Source organism: Citrus sinensis, chromosome 6, assembly GCF_022201045.2.
Source record: "Citrus sinensis cultivar Valencia sweet orange chromosome 6, DVS_A1.0, whole genome shotgun sequence".
Taxonomy (NCBI): Eukaryota; Viridiplantae; Streptophyta; class Magnoliopsida; order Sapindales; family Rutaceae; genus Citrus; species Citrus sinensis.
In genome coordinates, this window is record NC_068561.1 from 17,449,372 (window position 1) to 17,465,159 (window position 15,788).

Sequence of the window (15,788 nt, forward strand, 5' to 3'; positions counted from 1 at the left end):
TCGCTACACCTTTGCATTTAAATATTCCACGTTCTGCATGTTGCAAGCATGAGTCTCACATCCTACATGCATACTCTTCACACGTGGGATTTGTTCCACGTTCTGCATGTTGCATGCATGAGTCTTACGTCCTACATGCATACTCTTTATGCTTAGGATTTGGTTTAGGTGCCCTCGATGACCTCCACGGCTTCCTTGCCTTATCACTATATTACCCTCAATCTACGCTTAAAAATGGGTCTAAGTTCATAAATAAATCGCAATAAAACAAAATGCCAACTGAGCAAGGAGCCATTTTGAGTACATTTTTCATTCTCATCCTAATGAAAGAAGAAACAATTTTCTAGAATGGGATAATAATCACTAGGGAGGTGCATTTGTCAAATGCCGTTGAACAAACATCTTCCTGCATCAAAACATAAGGGGCAAACTACTTCAATACTTTGTTGTTCGGATTGGCGAAAGGCTTTAAGCATGGCAAGCGTTTTGCTTGGTGTAGAAGATGGCATTTTGTTTAATCGATGTGAGATCACTAAAGGCAAAGACTGGCCAATATACTCTTCTGGCTAGGTTCAAAATATAGAGCCCCATTAGGCGTTGAGGAGGAATGGGGGCAGCAAGGATTTTAATAATGGTTGCAACATTATTTTCTTCATGAATACACGCAAGAATCCAACTCCCTCCTCACCCTAAAATTTTTTAAATTCACAAGCATATTTACGCATTTTCATTAAATATGTGAAACTCTTCAAGCCAAAACCGAAGTCTCTTCTGATACAAAAACAAAATTTTTAACGCTCGTAAGTTGCGAGCCTCGGAAAAAAAGAAAGAAAGAAAGAATTAATGCTCACAATCACAAAAAGCCCATGAAATGTGGAAATAGGGTGTGCTATTTGAACTCAAAGTTTTCTCTCGACACTCATTTCTGAACGCACCCACAATGCAAATTTAAAAAATAAAAATTTACCCTATAAACGTTCAAAAATCTAAAAATAACCCCGATATTAATTTACCCTTTAAATCTTCTTCTTCTTCTTCATTCTTCATTCACTTTTTTATTTCCTCACCCCCTCTTATTGAATGGTGACGGCATAAGGGGTTTAACTCTGATCAACCTTGCTAATATTAAAGATTATAATGATTGTCCATAAATTGAAAACTTTGATCGAACAAACTACTGAATATGTTACAGATGAGTTTATAATAACATTATCGATTTTTTTTCATCCATTGGCATTCAATCTTCATGAAAATCTTAATAATTTTGTATCGTAATTGCAGGATGCAAAGAATTAATTCTTCTTGTCTTTTCACCCATCGCCATAGTTGCCATTGAGTACAAATCAGCTTAATTAATTATTAGTTATACATATCAAGGACTCTAGGTTTTTTTTTTTTTTAAGGCTTGAATCATCAAATTCAATTATTTCTATTGTTTGATTTTGTTATTTGATTGTGTATTTCAGAAGATGCAGAAAGTTGTTTTATTTTATGTAGAATTTTCATTCTCTTCCTACGGTATTTTTTTTTCCTATCGTTAATGTTAATTTTCATAATGGATGATTTGATAATAAAAATTATTGTGGAATTATGGGTGTAAAGAGTTTTTTTGTGAGTTCAAATAAACCTGCCTGTGAAAATAAACCTTGAGCAAAAACCGAAGTAGAATAATACCTTGAGCAAAAACAGAAGTAGAATAATAGAAAGACAATTTTACCTTGGACAATGCAAAAACAAATTTTTTAATGTTCAGAAGTCACAAGCTTATTAAAAAAAAAAATTTAAGTTTACATCACAGAATAAAAAAAAGTATAAAACAAATTTTTTTATTACCAGCATCAAATAAAATTAAAAAAGGCCTGACCGGGTTTGAATTCGGGTGATTAGTAAAAAAAATCATAGGTACTAGAACCAAATTAATTAAAATATGAATAATAGTACTAAATTTATATAGTACGTTATGTATACAATTTGTATTTTAAGTGGGAATATAGCCAAAAATTAAATTTTGGGCGGGATAAAAAAATTCAATGGCATTTCACATATACAATGAACAGAAAAAAATAATAATTTATTCATTAAAAAGAAAAATCAAATATATAATGGAGTGGGAACAATCTTGTTGATAACAATTACGCTGTGGTGTCATTAATCCATAATGGCCTGTTTACTAATCCTTGAGGGAGGGGAATTATTAAATTGTTTACTTGTTAAAGCTGACGTTGGGAATAGAAATGAAGTGTTGGGATCCATACAAAATCAGGTTGAGTTCTGCTATTTACCCCGGGTCAAATTCCGGGTCAAACCCCGAAAATTAAAACAAAACGACGTCGTTTTCTCTTCTTCATGAAACGCTACCGTTTCACCCTAGCAAAAGCAAACGTTCCTCTCTTCGTTTTTGTCTCTCTCTCTCTCTCTTGCTCTGTGTCTCCTAAAAAAGCAAAGCATAGCAACAAACAAAATCAGAGAGGAGAGAGAGACCTCTCGGAGCTTTAAAACAAAAAAATAAAAACAAGCTCTCTGTATCATCAATCGACTGCAAAAGCATAGATTCTTAGTTGAGATTCGAACTGTTCAACCGCGGATTGGATAACGAGAAGGGGAATCCGCTTTTCACATTCTCCTTTCTTTTTCGGGTTCCTAGCCGGTTCTAGAGCTAAATCCTTCGTCCGCTAGCTAATAGTCTCATCTTCTCTCTTTCATGACTTTCTTGTTGCCCTTTGTTGAGGAAAATCCTTTTAGAGCTGGGAAAACAAAATCTCCAGTCGCATTCGATCTAGAGTCAAGCAGCCCTTCTTCCTTGTTCCCCTCCTCTTCGTTTTCGTCTTCCCCTCTTTGTTTTCTCGTCTTCGTTTTCGTCTGCAATTTGTGCTTGAATTGGTCTAGAATTTGTGCTGATTTGGTCTGCAATTTGTGCTTGAATTTGTCTGGAATTTGTGCTTGAGTTGGTCTGCAATTTGTGCTTGATTTGGTCTGGAAATTGTGCTGATTTGGTCTGGAATTTGAGCTGATTTGGTCTGCAAAAAATACAGCGTTCACTCAACGGCGGGACAAGGTTTCTTGGAATGCTGTGTTGACTGGCTATGCTCGTCGTGTTCAGAGTGAAGAAGCTATGACATCTTTCTCAGAGATGCAATGGGAGACAAGACCTTGTAAATTTACATTTGAAACTCTTTTTGGCAGCATGTGCAAACATTTCTTCTCTTGAGCAAGGCAAACAAATTCATTGTTTCATGATTAGAAATTGTTACAAGATAAATGTTGTATGCAGAGGAGCTTTAGTTGAGGTGTACACTAAATGCCGTTGTCTTGAGTATGCAATACGGGTTTTCAAGGAGTCATCTTCATTGGATGTGATTATTTGCAACTCTATGATTTTGGGATTTTGTCATAACGAAAGGGGCAGAGAAGCACTTGAATTTTTTCTGCCTTAGTTTGTTTTGTTTTTACTAGCTCAAACGACTACGTTTCATGCAAGTAAAAAAAAAAAAACAAAACAAAAACGACGCCGTTTTGAAATAATTCGGGATTTGACCCAGGGTTTGACCCGGGGAAAGTATCATTTTCCAATCAGGTTTGATTATTGGAGTTCTGATTTCAGCGGGGATTTGGGAATCAGAAGCCCATTCCCGCGAATGACAAAATTATCCCCATTATATTTTTTATTTTACTAAAATACCCTCTTTACAATTAAATAATAAAAATTGAAAAAAATGAAAAACCCACGAAATCCTTAACCCAGCGGCCAACTGACCCACTCGTCGTCTATCATCTGGAACCAAAGAAACGATCGGCGGCAGCACCTTCGCCAGTTGCAGGCCATCTCTGTTGCTTGTCATCGGTCGGATGTCGCCGCTGTCAATGTTCAGGCTCTCCGTCGTCGTCGAAGAACAATTGAATTATGATGATTATTGATGGTAAGATTGGTGATGATGATGATTTTTTATGACAAGCAATAGAGATGATGATGATTATTATTGATGATGTAATTGTGATGATGAAGATGATGTATTTGTGATGACGATGATGAAAATTTTGATGTTGATGAAGAAGAAGAACCGAAATCGACAGGAGGAAAAAGAAGAAATTGTGATGATAATGATGTTGATGAAGAAGATGAAATTGGCGTGATTGATGACGAAAAAGTAACGAGCAATTTGCGGAAAAGAGAAAGAAAAAAGAGAAGAAGAAGAAGAAGAAGAGAAAAGAAAAAAGAAACATATTAGAGATAAAAATAATAAAAAAATGAAAGAGGACAAAAATTATAACTATTATTATTATTAAAAGTAATGTTTTTAATAATAATAATCATAATCATAATTATATAATAAAAATAATGAGAATAATACGTTAAAGGGTATTATTGTAATTTATAATAATTTTTTCTGATTTTAAAATAAAAATATCAATAAAATTTATTTTAATTTCGATTCTTACAATTAAAGTAAACAATGAATTCTCATTTTCATTCTAGTTCATTTCAATTACGGACTAGTGAATGCATGATTACAAGAGTGAATGGATAAAATTTATCAATCACTGCTTCTTAAAAAATCTGTACAACTTAATTTTCTTGATAACTTCTCTAAATGATTACAAGTGGATTAAATGAAAAAAATATGTAAATTACCCGTTATGTACGTTTAAGCTTTGAAATTGTATCTAGTGCTTTTTATCCTCTTTTACCATAACTGAAGCCTGCTGTTGTATCACCATAACTGAAGCCTTGCTATGAAAATCTGAGGAAACCAAAATATCATCACCAATAACGCCCAAATCCTCAACCTCGTTCCATTCTGATAGTCCTATCAATACTTGCGAATTATTATCATGTCTTCTTCCAGCTAATACGAGATCAAAGTCATCAGCAATGGCATGAAGCATATATGCTGCCGTGTCAGCTCCTTCTTTTACACTTCTCTTTATGTACTTAACATTCTTGTTGTCAAATATTATTCCTTCTGAACTCACTAATCATGTTTGAATCCTGCTTTTCCTCCATCAAATCATTAGTGGAATGATTATTCATAGCGATGAATCGGATTATTGTAAGCATAATGCTAGTATTATCAGCCATACGCAAGAGCCTCGCAATCATCGGGCCCTCCTATGAAAATCACACACACGTTTATCTTCAAACTACGTGCGAATATGTGTGTACAATCTGAAAATATCCCACGATCGAACAAGATTCCAACTGAACAAGGGGCTACTTTGAGTACTTTTTTTAGCACTAGTTTAGTAGTTTATAATATAAGATATGAATATGGTTACCATAAATGGTAGCAAAAAAGATCCAATGCCTTTAAAAATTGCTAGCTGGCCTCCCAGCCTTTTTAACAATGCTTATGTATACTCGTACGCTGAGCAAGAATAGCATGTAAAAGAGGCCAAATGTATCAAAGACGTTAAGGACTGTCGAAACCTTTGGGGAGAACATTTTCTTGCTGAACTTTTCATTGCGTTCAAGGAACGAAGGGCCGAGGGCAATTCCAGCCTGCGGCACAAAAAGGAGTGTTAATGAAACCCATTGATGACAATCAAAGGGAAAAATTAAGTAAAAGAATGAGATTTGTATTTAGTATTGTTCTTAGATTTGTGCTACCCTTTTTTTATAAGTTTGTGATGACAATTTTTCAATATACAAGAATAATGTAAGTTGATTAAATCTCAATCAAACATTTATAGATACTTATGTTTATGGGCAGAACCAATTAAGCACATGATTGTTTGTAATTTGTGTTAAATTGGTGTAATCAATAATGTTGAATTACTAACGATTATATGCAGTATGCATTTCATGAATTACGGACGTTAATTTAGACAAACAAGTGTGAAATTATGCAGTATAATAATAATAATAATCATCATCATCATCATCATCATTAAAAAAAAAAAGAAAAAAAGAAACTGTAAAGGCTACTAGAATTTGTGAAATGAATGCTACTTGGCCAAAAGGCTTGAGAATGGCTGGAAAAATGACGTGAGAAAAGTAACGATGGCAATGGGATAAAGAAATTCTAGAAATGGGAAGAATGTGGTCTCTTCTTTGATTATCGAATCTACCACTCGAGTTTTTTTATACGATTCACAAAATGCAGTGAAATTGTCCCATTCTTGGAGCCTAGCCATTCTTAGTCCGCCAGTTTCACCGTCGCCGGAAAATGTTGCAAAATCAGAACATGAATGTCTTTAGAAGGAGAGCTTTCTACGAACACAAAATGTAAATGAATTGTAGACTGGGGGGGGCTAAAACTAATTTTCATTTATTATGTGGCTTGCAGGGGGCATAAATTCTAATAAAAAAAATTAAAACCCATCTAAGCAAAAATGAAGCCGAAAACAATGCTTTCTTACTGGACTATACTTATTTAGAAATTGCAAGTGAGAACAGATAACCATCTCATCTGGGGGGGCCAAAAAAAAAAAAAAAACCAAATAAATTTTGTGCCACATCCAAAACAGACTCGAATCAATTACTTGGTTTATTCTATCCACATTTTTCGTTTGCCCTGTAGGTGTTCATGGCCTTAATTTTATTAGTCAGACTGTCAGAGCATAACTATTTTCTAAAGAATTGTGCATCTTAAATAAGTCGAAATTCTGTTGTTAATTTACCAAATATTTTATGCTTTATTTAAAAAAATATAAAATAAAATAAAAAAGATAGCAGGGCCGTGCGTGGGAGAATGACATATTGAATATTTCAAGTTCTATTTCTCCTTTTTGACCTCGCCTTATGATAATATGAACAGTTCATGAAATCTTGGGGAAGAGTAACCAAAAAAAAAAAATTGCAAAAGGCAATTTTTGTAGAGTGTGTGATATTTTATGCTTCATATATACATTTGCGAATCCCACAGAATTTGCAATAGGCAAAGCTATATAGTCATTAATTAGTAGTAAATTTGATACAAAGACACACTGACCCTGAGTTTTCACGACAAATTATAGACTAATATATAAAGAAAGTAACAATCTCTCCAAATTTCTGATAACACTGTTGCATCACTCTTTCAAACACCAATATAGAGGAGAGGTGAACAACTGGTCCCCAACAACTACATTTTTTTTTTTTTTTGAGGCTCACTGAACGGTACGCAAATTCTCAGAGATCTCGACACTTAATAGAACGATATTAGTTAGTGGAAAATAATTGCCTCCTTTTCTTTTCACCCTGCAATATCTTCAAAACGATTTCCTGATCTTCGCCGGCTCAATCCACGTGCAAATCGAGGAAGCTTCACTAAAGAATTAACTCTACTAACTCCTTTAAGTGCGCTATATTCTTCCAGGGACATCCTGCTGTGCACGGACAATTCGGTCTCTGTTGCTTGACTTCTCATTGATCTACTACCAGCGGCGTGCGGATAACTTACTTGACTTATGCTGCTGCAATAGCTCGTGTCAGATTTTGATTTTGTTAACAGAGGCTTGTGTCCCAGGAATAAGCAAATCGCGGCACAATCGTCAATCTTGGAACCTGGATATTTTGTTCTCCAGGCTCTAACTGCTCGACTTACTAGCATTTTTGCTGCCATTTCTTTCTTGCTCGCACAAGCTACTGTTCTTATCACCTCACTGTTTGTCAAAACATCCCATACCTGCAAAGACCAGATTGATTAGGAGATGTCTTTTAATAGTTCTCGATACAAAGAATCGATTATTCAAATTTAACAAAATGTGAACATCTATGTAGATAATTTGTTAACACGTGAGTCTAATATCATAATTTTGGACTGAGTGCTTCTCTTTTGCAGACACATACATTTTTTTGGTGGAAAAAAAAAAGAAAAAGATCCTATTTATATAAAGATTTGCTAGAAGACTCAAATTTACGTCCTTAACATTCTTTACAAATAGTTGTCAATCTTTTGCCTTTTGGTAGTTCTATGCACATAGAATTGTTAGTCTAAATTATATCAAAATGCAAATGTCGGCACATGTGAATACTTAATTAAATTTTGGCAGATCAACAATAGATAAATAGCTCGGGTTGTGCCTTTTTTCTTACCCCATCGGTTGCTAGAACCACAAACTGATCCTCTCTAGTAAGTTTTCTGTAAGAAATTTCAGGAATTGAGATAAGGCCGTAACCCTTCAAGCAAAAATCTCCGAAAGCCCTGGCCATGGCTAGACCAGGGCAATCTTCATCAGGCATCCATACTCTATACACGTCTGGTTCTTCATCCATTGCAAAAACTCTGCCTTTACAATTCCTGATTCTTTCAGCTTCACCTGAATAACAAAAAAAACCATTAGATTGATTAAATTAGTTGGGCTTTTAGGCCAAATGAAAACAACCTACCTGCAATCTCAGGTTTCAAATCAGTTGTGAGTTGGACAGGAACGAGTTGGTTTCTATCATCTCTAGTGCAAAGAACAGCTCTAGAATCACCCAAATTGGCAATTATCAAGTGTTCTCCCTGCAAATCGAAAAGAACAGCAGGAAGGAAGTCCAGTTTATTCCACAATAGTAGTAAATTAAAAGCTGCAGAACTCTAATCCTGAGCATTCCCTAAATTGAATTGATTAAGGGTCCGAGGGTACCTTTTTGATGATATTTACAGCAGTTGCACCACTGCTGTAGCTGTCCACTGCAGATGCCAAGCCAAGTTCATCATCAAGTTCTTCATAAGCTTTAACTAAGCTAGCCTCCAAAGCACGAAAGAATGGATTTTGACTAGATTTGGAACCATTACTATAATCTTCATGATTTCTCTTGAGAAGCTTGATTGCTGTAGAGAGCTTTGATGGTAAATTGTCACGTACATGACGAGCAATCTTGTGACCCGCAGGTCCGTGGCCATCAAACACTCCGCAGAAGACTGTATCTTTATCACCAGTAAAGTTCTGAATCAAAATTGGACGTCAAGTTTCATTTGTTAAATTTTACTTTCTCTATTTTGAATCCAACAGTTGGAAGTAGGAACTTTAGGATTCATGTCCTTTTAAATTGCGGCCATGAACTAAAGCCTTTTCAAAAAGTTTAATTCATGAATTACAGAACAAGATTGCATTTCTTTAATCATAAGTCCCATAATGCTGAGAGTGCATGTCTATGGTGCAAAAATATATAGATAAATAAATAAACTATTTTGATCTAGGAACGTTGTGATCACAAATATCAAATTAAATTATTATATCACAGGTCTGATAAGTTTGGCTAGATGAAAATGATTAATAATTCCCAGATAACAGCCAGGTAAGAGAAATGGAAACCAAAAAGAAAAAAATAAAGAAAACACCAATCTCAACACCAAAATGCGAATTGTCAATAAATTTATCAGAATCTTGAATAATTCATACGTTTGGAGAAAGGGAAAAAATGATGATCCTACAATTAACATTATACCAGGAAAATTGATTTGATCAGAAATTGAAATGAGAGCCAAGAAATTAATGCATTAATCAATACAATCAAATAATCTGAAATAACATATACATGTATATAAATGAAATCATATTGTTGAGATCAAAATTAGAGAATTAGTTGGATGAAATAATTACCTCCCAAACAGTCATGGCATCTTGATTTATACCTTTTCTTCCTTGTTGTGTAAACATAGAAATATTCTTAGAAGATCCTTGTAATCTGACAGAGGCTCCATTATCACCAACTCTCACAAAATCATCTTCCCCGCCAATTTTCTTATTATTATAATTATCTTTGCGTTCCATTTCCTCCTCCTCATAGACGGATCCATACTTAACCTCTATGCTACAACAACCTCCCATGTTATGTGTTATGAAGCACCCACTAAAGCCCTACAAATACCCAAATATTTTCCGGGAAAATGGGAAGGATTTTCTTGGGATCCAAAATGCTCATATCATCATTTTCATGAAGAGGCAGGCAGCCCCAGAAGGAGAGGAAATATTAATTCAAGGTGATGGTGAGGAGGTTGGTACATAAATGTATATGAAACAGCATATTTATTTTAAAAGACAAAAAGGAAGTTAAAGATCAAGAAGAAAGGACCAATCATGAAACATTTTTTTTCTTAATTTTATTTTGTTTATTTATCTTGTTTTAGAGGATTAGGGAAAATTGGAACAGATAATTTGGTGAATGGCGATATTAAGAATAAAAAACGGCGTGTTGGTCGTTTGTATCTCAAGAGTTTGTTTTATGAATTATCGACGTGCTCATCTCTTACTCTTGCCATGTAATGTCAAAAGAGCTCTTTTCGCTCGCACGATAATGAGGGTGATTAATGACTGATTTATCCCCTTTCTTGTTTCATCTCACTCTTCAACTACTATTTAACCATGGCAAGAAATCGTTTCCAATAATTTTAGTCTCATAACATTTACTAAATATTGGTTTCTGATACTGCTATCAAAGATGTTTGGGTAATTTTAAATTTTGCTGGAGAAAATGATCATTCCCTCCCGCAATACAATCTCAACCAGCAGCTCATAACACAATAAATCTACTGATGTTTGGGATTGTGGCACTGGCATGAGAATAAATCTTACAGCTCCTAATCGAAGTCAGATTTTATGACTGGGGGAAGAGGGTATATAAGAAATTATGCCATTCAGATTAGTTTTCATTTACACAAATAATGTTACGGGATAAAGGTAATTCAGCCAGTTTGTTTGCCAAAGCTGGTGCTAAAATGACCTGGTCTGTAATCTATAATGTAACCATATAACAAGACTCAAGCCAGCAAAGAGCAGTCAACAATGTTTACCAAATATGATACCCAGCTCAGCATATTTTCTTCAGCTCATTGCCGCAGTCAATGTAATACCCGACAAGTTCTAGGCTCATGACTCCAGTCAAGAGTCTGTCCCTTCCCTTATAGATCAGAACCATCTATTCGATGTTGATGCAAATGTAACATCAAACAAGTTTTTAGAAATTTTTAGAAGCTTTCAACCACTTGAGAGAGAGAGAGAGAGAGAGAGAGAGAGAGATACACCAAATCCCAAAGCAGTTGTGTTTGTTCTATATTATGGACCGAGAAAAATTATAATACAAACACTGCTATAGATTGTTTGTATTAAAAACACTGCTATAGATTGTTTAACAATGTCGGGGTTTGGGATGAACAACCTCAATTCTCAGATAAAACACAAAAGTTTTATGTAAATTGAGCTCCCAGTGCCACCACCATGAAATCCATAGCATCAGAACTGCCAGCCAACAAACAACTCAACAACATTTCTATCTTACAAGTTAAACAATCAACGAGTGAAATTCAAGGTGCCCCAGACAAATCAAAACATTTACTCATTTTAGCTGAACAACACTTCAAAATTTCATCTCTAGTTTACAGTTGCAAGCTAAACCCATTGATAAATAAGAAAAAGGAAACTGAAGGTGCCAATAAGCAGGACGTAACAGAATTTTCATTTGTAATTGCAATTCTTACAACAAAAGAAATCTGGACAGAATGAAATACTATTAAAAAAAAAAAAATCCTACAGCATTTCACTGTAAATTTAGGGCGGGGGGGATCCAATGGTTTTGAAAGGTTTAAAAAAAAAAAAACAGTGGAGAGGTAATGTGGAATCGTTACCGATCACCACCATTGATGAACTAGAACACCATTCTGTCTGAGAGAAGTAAATAACTCCAAGCATTGCTCATATGTCTTCTCATACTTCGGACTCCTTTGTCCGGGACAGCATCTCTGCCACCTATTGTAATGGCATTCAAGAAAGATCTCATCTATCAAACATATCGCCCCAGTCTCAAACAACCTCGGGATCAAATCAAACTCAGTCCCTTCAACATCCATTTTCATAACCACAAAATCCTTATCCGTCACAGTGTTCTTCAACCAATCCGCAAAATCGAACCCCTGAATCCTATCCACTTCACCATCAAACCCACCATCTGATAACGACTGCACAGGCTGAATTCTCCCCATGCCCCTACCTTTAACCACCACTTCCTTATCCGGGTCATGATTAATTTGAAACGACAAAGTCTCATTCCTCACCCAAGCTGCATAGGGCAACAATTTCACCTTTTTCTTCACCTTATACTCTTCATGAAAAGTCTTATCAGCCTCAATTGCATACACATCAAAGGTTTTGTTTTGTTTCGGATACTGCTTCTTAAACCAACTCCCTATACTAGAACCATAACTCCTAGCTCCCACATCAACATACACATATCTATTCTTGAAACTTATATCAGCCATTGATGGTAAATACTTTATATTCTTTATATTTCTCTTCATCGTAATCCATGGCTTCAATGGCTCCTCCATAATCAACGGCTCTGCTTTCCGGACAAATGCTTGCTTATAGCCCGGAACTGAGCACTTATTTGCAACATTGCCATCGGGTAAATTCTCCCGATGGTCAAGAATCAAATCACTCTCTTTCTTTAACACAATTTCTCTAATGTAAGGCAATGAAGAATCAATCCCATCAATATCACGTGACTTGACTAACTTGCAAGAATTGAATAAATCAAGAAACGAATTGAAACTATACTCATCTTTAGCCCTCACGTGGACCACAGCAAACCCTTCGGGTTTCAGCGTCCGTACGATCTCTGAGGCAAAATCCAACGGTTTGGATGCTTTCTCCAATCTGGCCCCACCGACAAAGACAAAATCAAACGTATTACCATCAAACGGTATCCGATGCCCCTCGCCCGAAATCACCAATGGCTTCGACGACTTTTTAAAAATTCCAATCGAGTCCTCAACGCCGATCTCTTTCAAAGCGAAAACGTCCTGGCCGTATTGCGTCTCAACGCACAAAGATTTCGCGTTTTGCGAGAGGTAGCCTTCGGAAATCAGATCTTGGAAAACGGACGAGTAGAAATTAACGGCCTTGATCCACTCTTTGCTGGTGTACATATCACGGCGGCTGGGACTCACAACATTAGATCGGACCGCTTTGTTGGCGGTTATCCCCGAAGCTCCAGTACCGGCGCCGATAGTAACGAGATTGAAATTGTCCGGTAGTGAGAAGAAACAAAAGTCGCCGAGATTGCATGATTCGCCGGCGATTGTAACGACGTAAGCAAATCGGACGACTATGATTAAAACGCTGAATAAAAGCACCCGCACTAGAATATTCCTCAAAAAGCTCGGTTTTCCTACGGTGGGCTCCATCATCTTATTGCTTCTTTTGATTTACGAATTTTTCTATTTTTTTCTCCTATAAAAAAATCAAAAAATCAAAACAAAAAAAAGGAATATGAAGTGCATGGAAAGGGGAGGCGATTAGCGAGAGCAGAAGCGGGCGGAAGTGTGGTTGCCGCCGATGAGAGTTCTACAGAGGGAGGGCGAGGAGCAGATTGGGAGATTGAGAAATTTAGGAGAGGCAAAACGGAAAAGCATTTTAGTAATGCAAAAAACAAGGGATTGGGATTCTGTTACGGACGGGGCAAGGCCATGAATCATCAATATGATCAGCTCAAGTGAGTAGACAGTGACGAGTTTTTGACTGAGACTAGGCTTTCGTATTTTTTTTCTCTCCGCGTCGATAAGCTTCGACGAGGGCTTTGTAGGGAGAGGGGAACGCGGCGAGGTGACCGGCTGAACCGGTTACACGCGGAATAAGAGAGCGAGAGAGGGAGAGGGAAGGGACGCTTGCTCCGTGGAAAGTGCGTGGGATGACTTGGATTTTGGTCATATTTACAATACTGCCATCCCACTTGCTTCCTTGATCCCTACGCAGTCTTTAGATTTCGGCGTGGATTATCTTCTAGTTGGGTCCCAATTTGAAGAGTAAATAAAATAAAAATAAAAATAAAAATAAAAACTCTAAACTCTTTATATTAATTAAAATTATTGTTAATAAACAAAAATATTTTTTTAAAAAATTTTTGCTGCGGTTTAATAAAGTATGATCTCATTTAGGATTTAATTGCCTGAGATATGAAGAAGTATTTAATAAAGTATTAACTATGAATTAATTAAATTTTGGATTTTGGAGTCTATTTTTGTAATAACAGCAATTGTATCATTGAAATTTGTACTTGAAATAAGCATGTTTATATGGAATTGGTTGTTAATAATTGCAAGAAAAGGGACCGTTGGTTGAGTCTAAAGCCACAATTATGCTTTTTGCAAAAATCGGCGATTGTGGGTCCCCGTCTTCACTTTTTCGCTGTCCCAAATGACATTATTTGGCGCCCACCATATTCTACTTCATTTTCTACATTGGGTTAGTTCCACCACCGCTACATTAATGTAGTTTATTTTCTTTTGGAGAAAATACTTTATTGAGGGAAGTAATTTTCAAAAATATAATTTATTTTTGGAAAAACTTGGGGTATGATTTTCTAAATCATATAGTGTCTAAAGTCTAAACATTGCTGTAATTATAAAATTTACTAAATTTAAATAACAAAACAATTTATTGTTTTGGCGACCATAATACAAGAGTTTACAATTATAATATAAAAATTTTCAGCTCAACAGCCACAAACTAACTGAAGAAGAATATATTATAAAAATGAATCGAAGAAGTCAAATTCTCGGAACTGGAGGAAGAATCATTAAAACTCAAACTAAAGGACGCTACATATTAGTAAGTGTAGTGAAGTAATTGCAACTTCTAAATATGATTAAAGCGAGAGATTAATAATTAATTTAACACGGCAATATTTGACCCAATTGGATTGCATTTATGACCCACGAGGAATTCTAGGGGGCACCAAACATCATCTACTCACGAGCACCAGTCCTGTGGGCGCACCAAACGCCGGACTAGCCGTTAATTTACTTTCTGCGCGACAGTTAAAAACAACTAAACAAAAGCCTGTGTAGGACACTGCTTTTAATTTCCTTTGGCCGTATTTTGTTATTTGTTGTTTTCTATTTTTTTTTTATTTTTTATTTTTTGATAGACAGGATTGTAGTGTTGATCATATTGACTCCGCATACTTCCAGCTATAATATTTATTTTTTAAGAAATTTAAATATATTTTCGTTTAATGTAGGTATAACATGTACGTATTTACTTTTAAAAAAAATATTATGTAATTGATAATTAATTTAATTCATACATATATATTATAAATATATTAAATGATTGTTTAACAGTACAGGCACTACTCGAAATCTCTCCCCATTTTCTATGTTTTAAATTTTGGTAAAGAACTCTATTGATATTTATAACTAAAAAGCAATTAAAATTTTCTTTTATGATGTTAATATGGTAATAACAATCCTCGCTTAATATTTAATTATTAACTTATATTTTTTAAAAAAAAAGAACTTGGAATTTCTTGTGAAAGAAAATGGATTTTGCTTTGTCAGGAAATGTTGTAAAGTGACCGCTGACGCTGAGTATCATGAGGTGTTCATAACTATGCCGTGGCTTGATTGGCAGTTGAAATGTGGTACAGTATGAACTGGAAAGACTCATTGCGTGGAATACATCTGCGAATCAATTTTTATTTGTTTTTTTTTTTCTGAAATTAATCAATTTATTATTTTAACACTTAAATCTTGATCATTTTACTAATATTTTAATATTATATTCCAGTGAGGATAATGTAATTATGATTCTGGTTGGTTCGCTAAGTCCAGGGTGTGCCACGTGGAGGGTCACGGATAAACTCCAGAATTTTTAGTTCCGCCAAGAGAGAAAGTGCCGAAGAACAAAAGAGCAAGGGCCCACTTGCAGTAATCCCAGCCGAATTCAACGGCCTTTTATGACCCGCTGCTTTTACAAAGCCGAACATAACTTACCATTTGTCTGACGTGGTGTCGATACTGTGGGGAGCATCGCATGATAATCTACATACGCTCTCCCACCTTGGCATATCAAGTTAATTTCTTTTAAAATAAATGTCAACGCGC

At 35.5% G+C, this 15,788-nt stretch overlaps 2 protein-coding genes across 2 annotated transcripts; both read right to left on the minus strand.

The window, feature by feature from the left end:
* Window positions 1-6,707: 6,707 nt before the first annotated feature.
* Window positions 6,708-11,175, minus strand: LOC102607746 (probable protein phosphatase 2C 65). Its single transcript, XM_006481058.4, has 5 exons — window positions 9,511-11,175; window positions 8,551-8,853; window positions 8,309-8,426; window positions 8,015-8,238; window positions 6,708-7,604 (listed from the first exon to the last, which is right to left on the minus strand). The coding sequence occupies exons 1-5, from the start codon at window positions 9,736-9,738 to the stop codon at window positions 7,173-7,175; spliced, it is 1,305 nt and encodes a 434-aa protein (XP_006481121.2). The 5' UTR covers window positions 9,739-11,175; the 3' UTR covers window positions 6,708-7,172.
* Window positions 11,176-11,327: 152 nt separating this feature from the next.
* LOC102608338 (uncharacterized) lies at window positions 11,328-13,566 on the minus strand. Its single transcript, XM_006481060.4, has one exon. The coding sequence runs from the start codon at window positions 13,089-13,091 to the stop codon at window positions 11,535-11,537; it is 1,557 nt and encodes a 518-aa protein (XP_006481123.1). The 5' UTR covers window positions 13,092-13,566; the 3' UTR covers window positions 11,328-11,534.
* Window positions 13,567-15,788: the final 2,222 nt, after the last annotated feature.

What these genes read in the sequence shown, in the direction of transcription:
- LOC102607746 (XM_006481058.4), bottom strand. Translation starts at nt 9,738, where the DNA reads ATGGGAGGTTGTTGTAGCATAGAGGTTAAGTATGGATCCGTCTATGAG. An exon ending in CTGTAAATATCATCAAAAAG is followed by an intron (nt 8,427 to 8,550) that starts GTACCCTCGGAC and finishes TTCGATTTGCAG; the next exon opens with GGAGAACACTTGATAATTGC. An exon ending in TTTGAAACCTGAGATTGCAG is followed by an intron (nt 8,239 to 8,308) that starts GTAGGTTGTTTT and finishes TTTGTTATTCAG; the next exon opens with GTGAAGCTGAAAGAATCAGG.
- LOC102608338 (XM_006481060.4), bottom strand. Translation starts at nt 13,091, where the DNA reads ATGATGGAGCCCACCGTAGGAAAACCGAGCTTTTTGAGGAATATTCTA.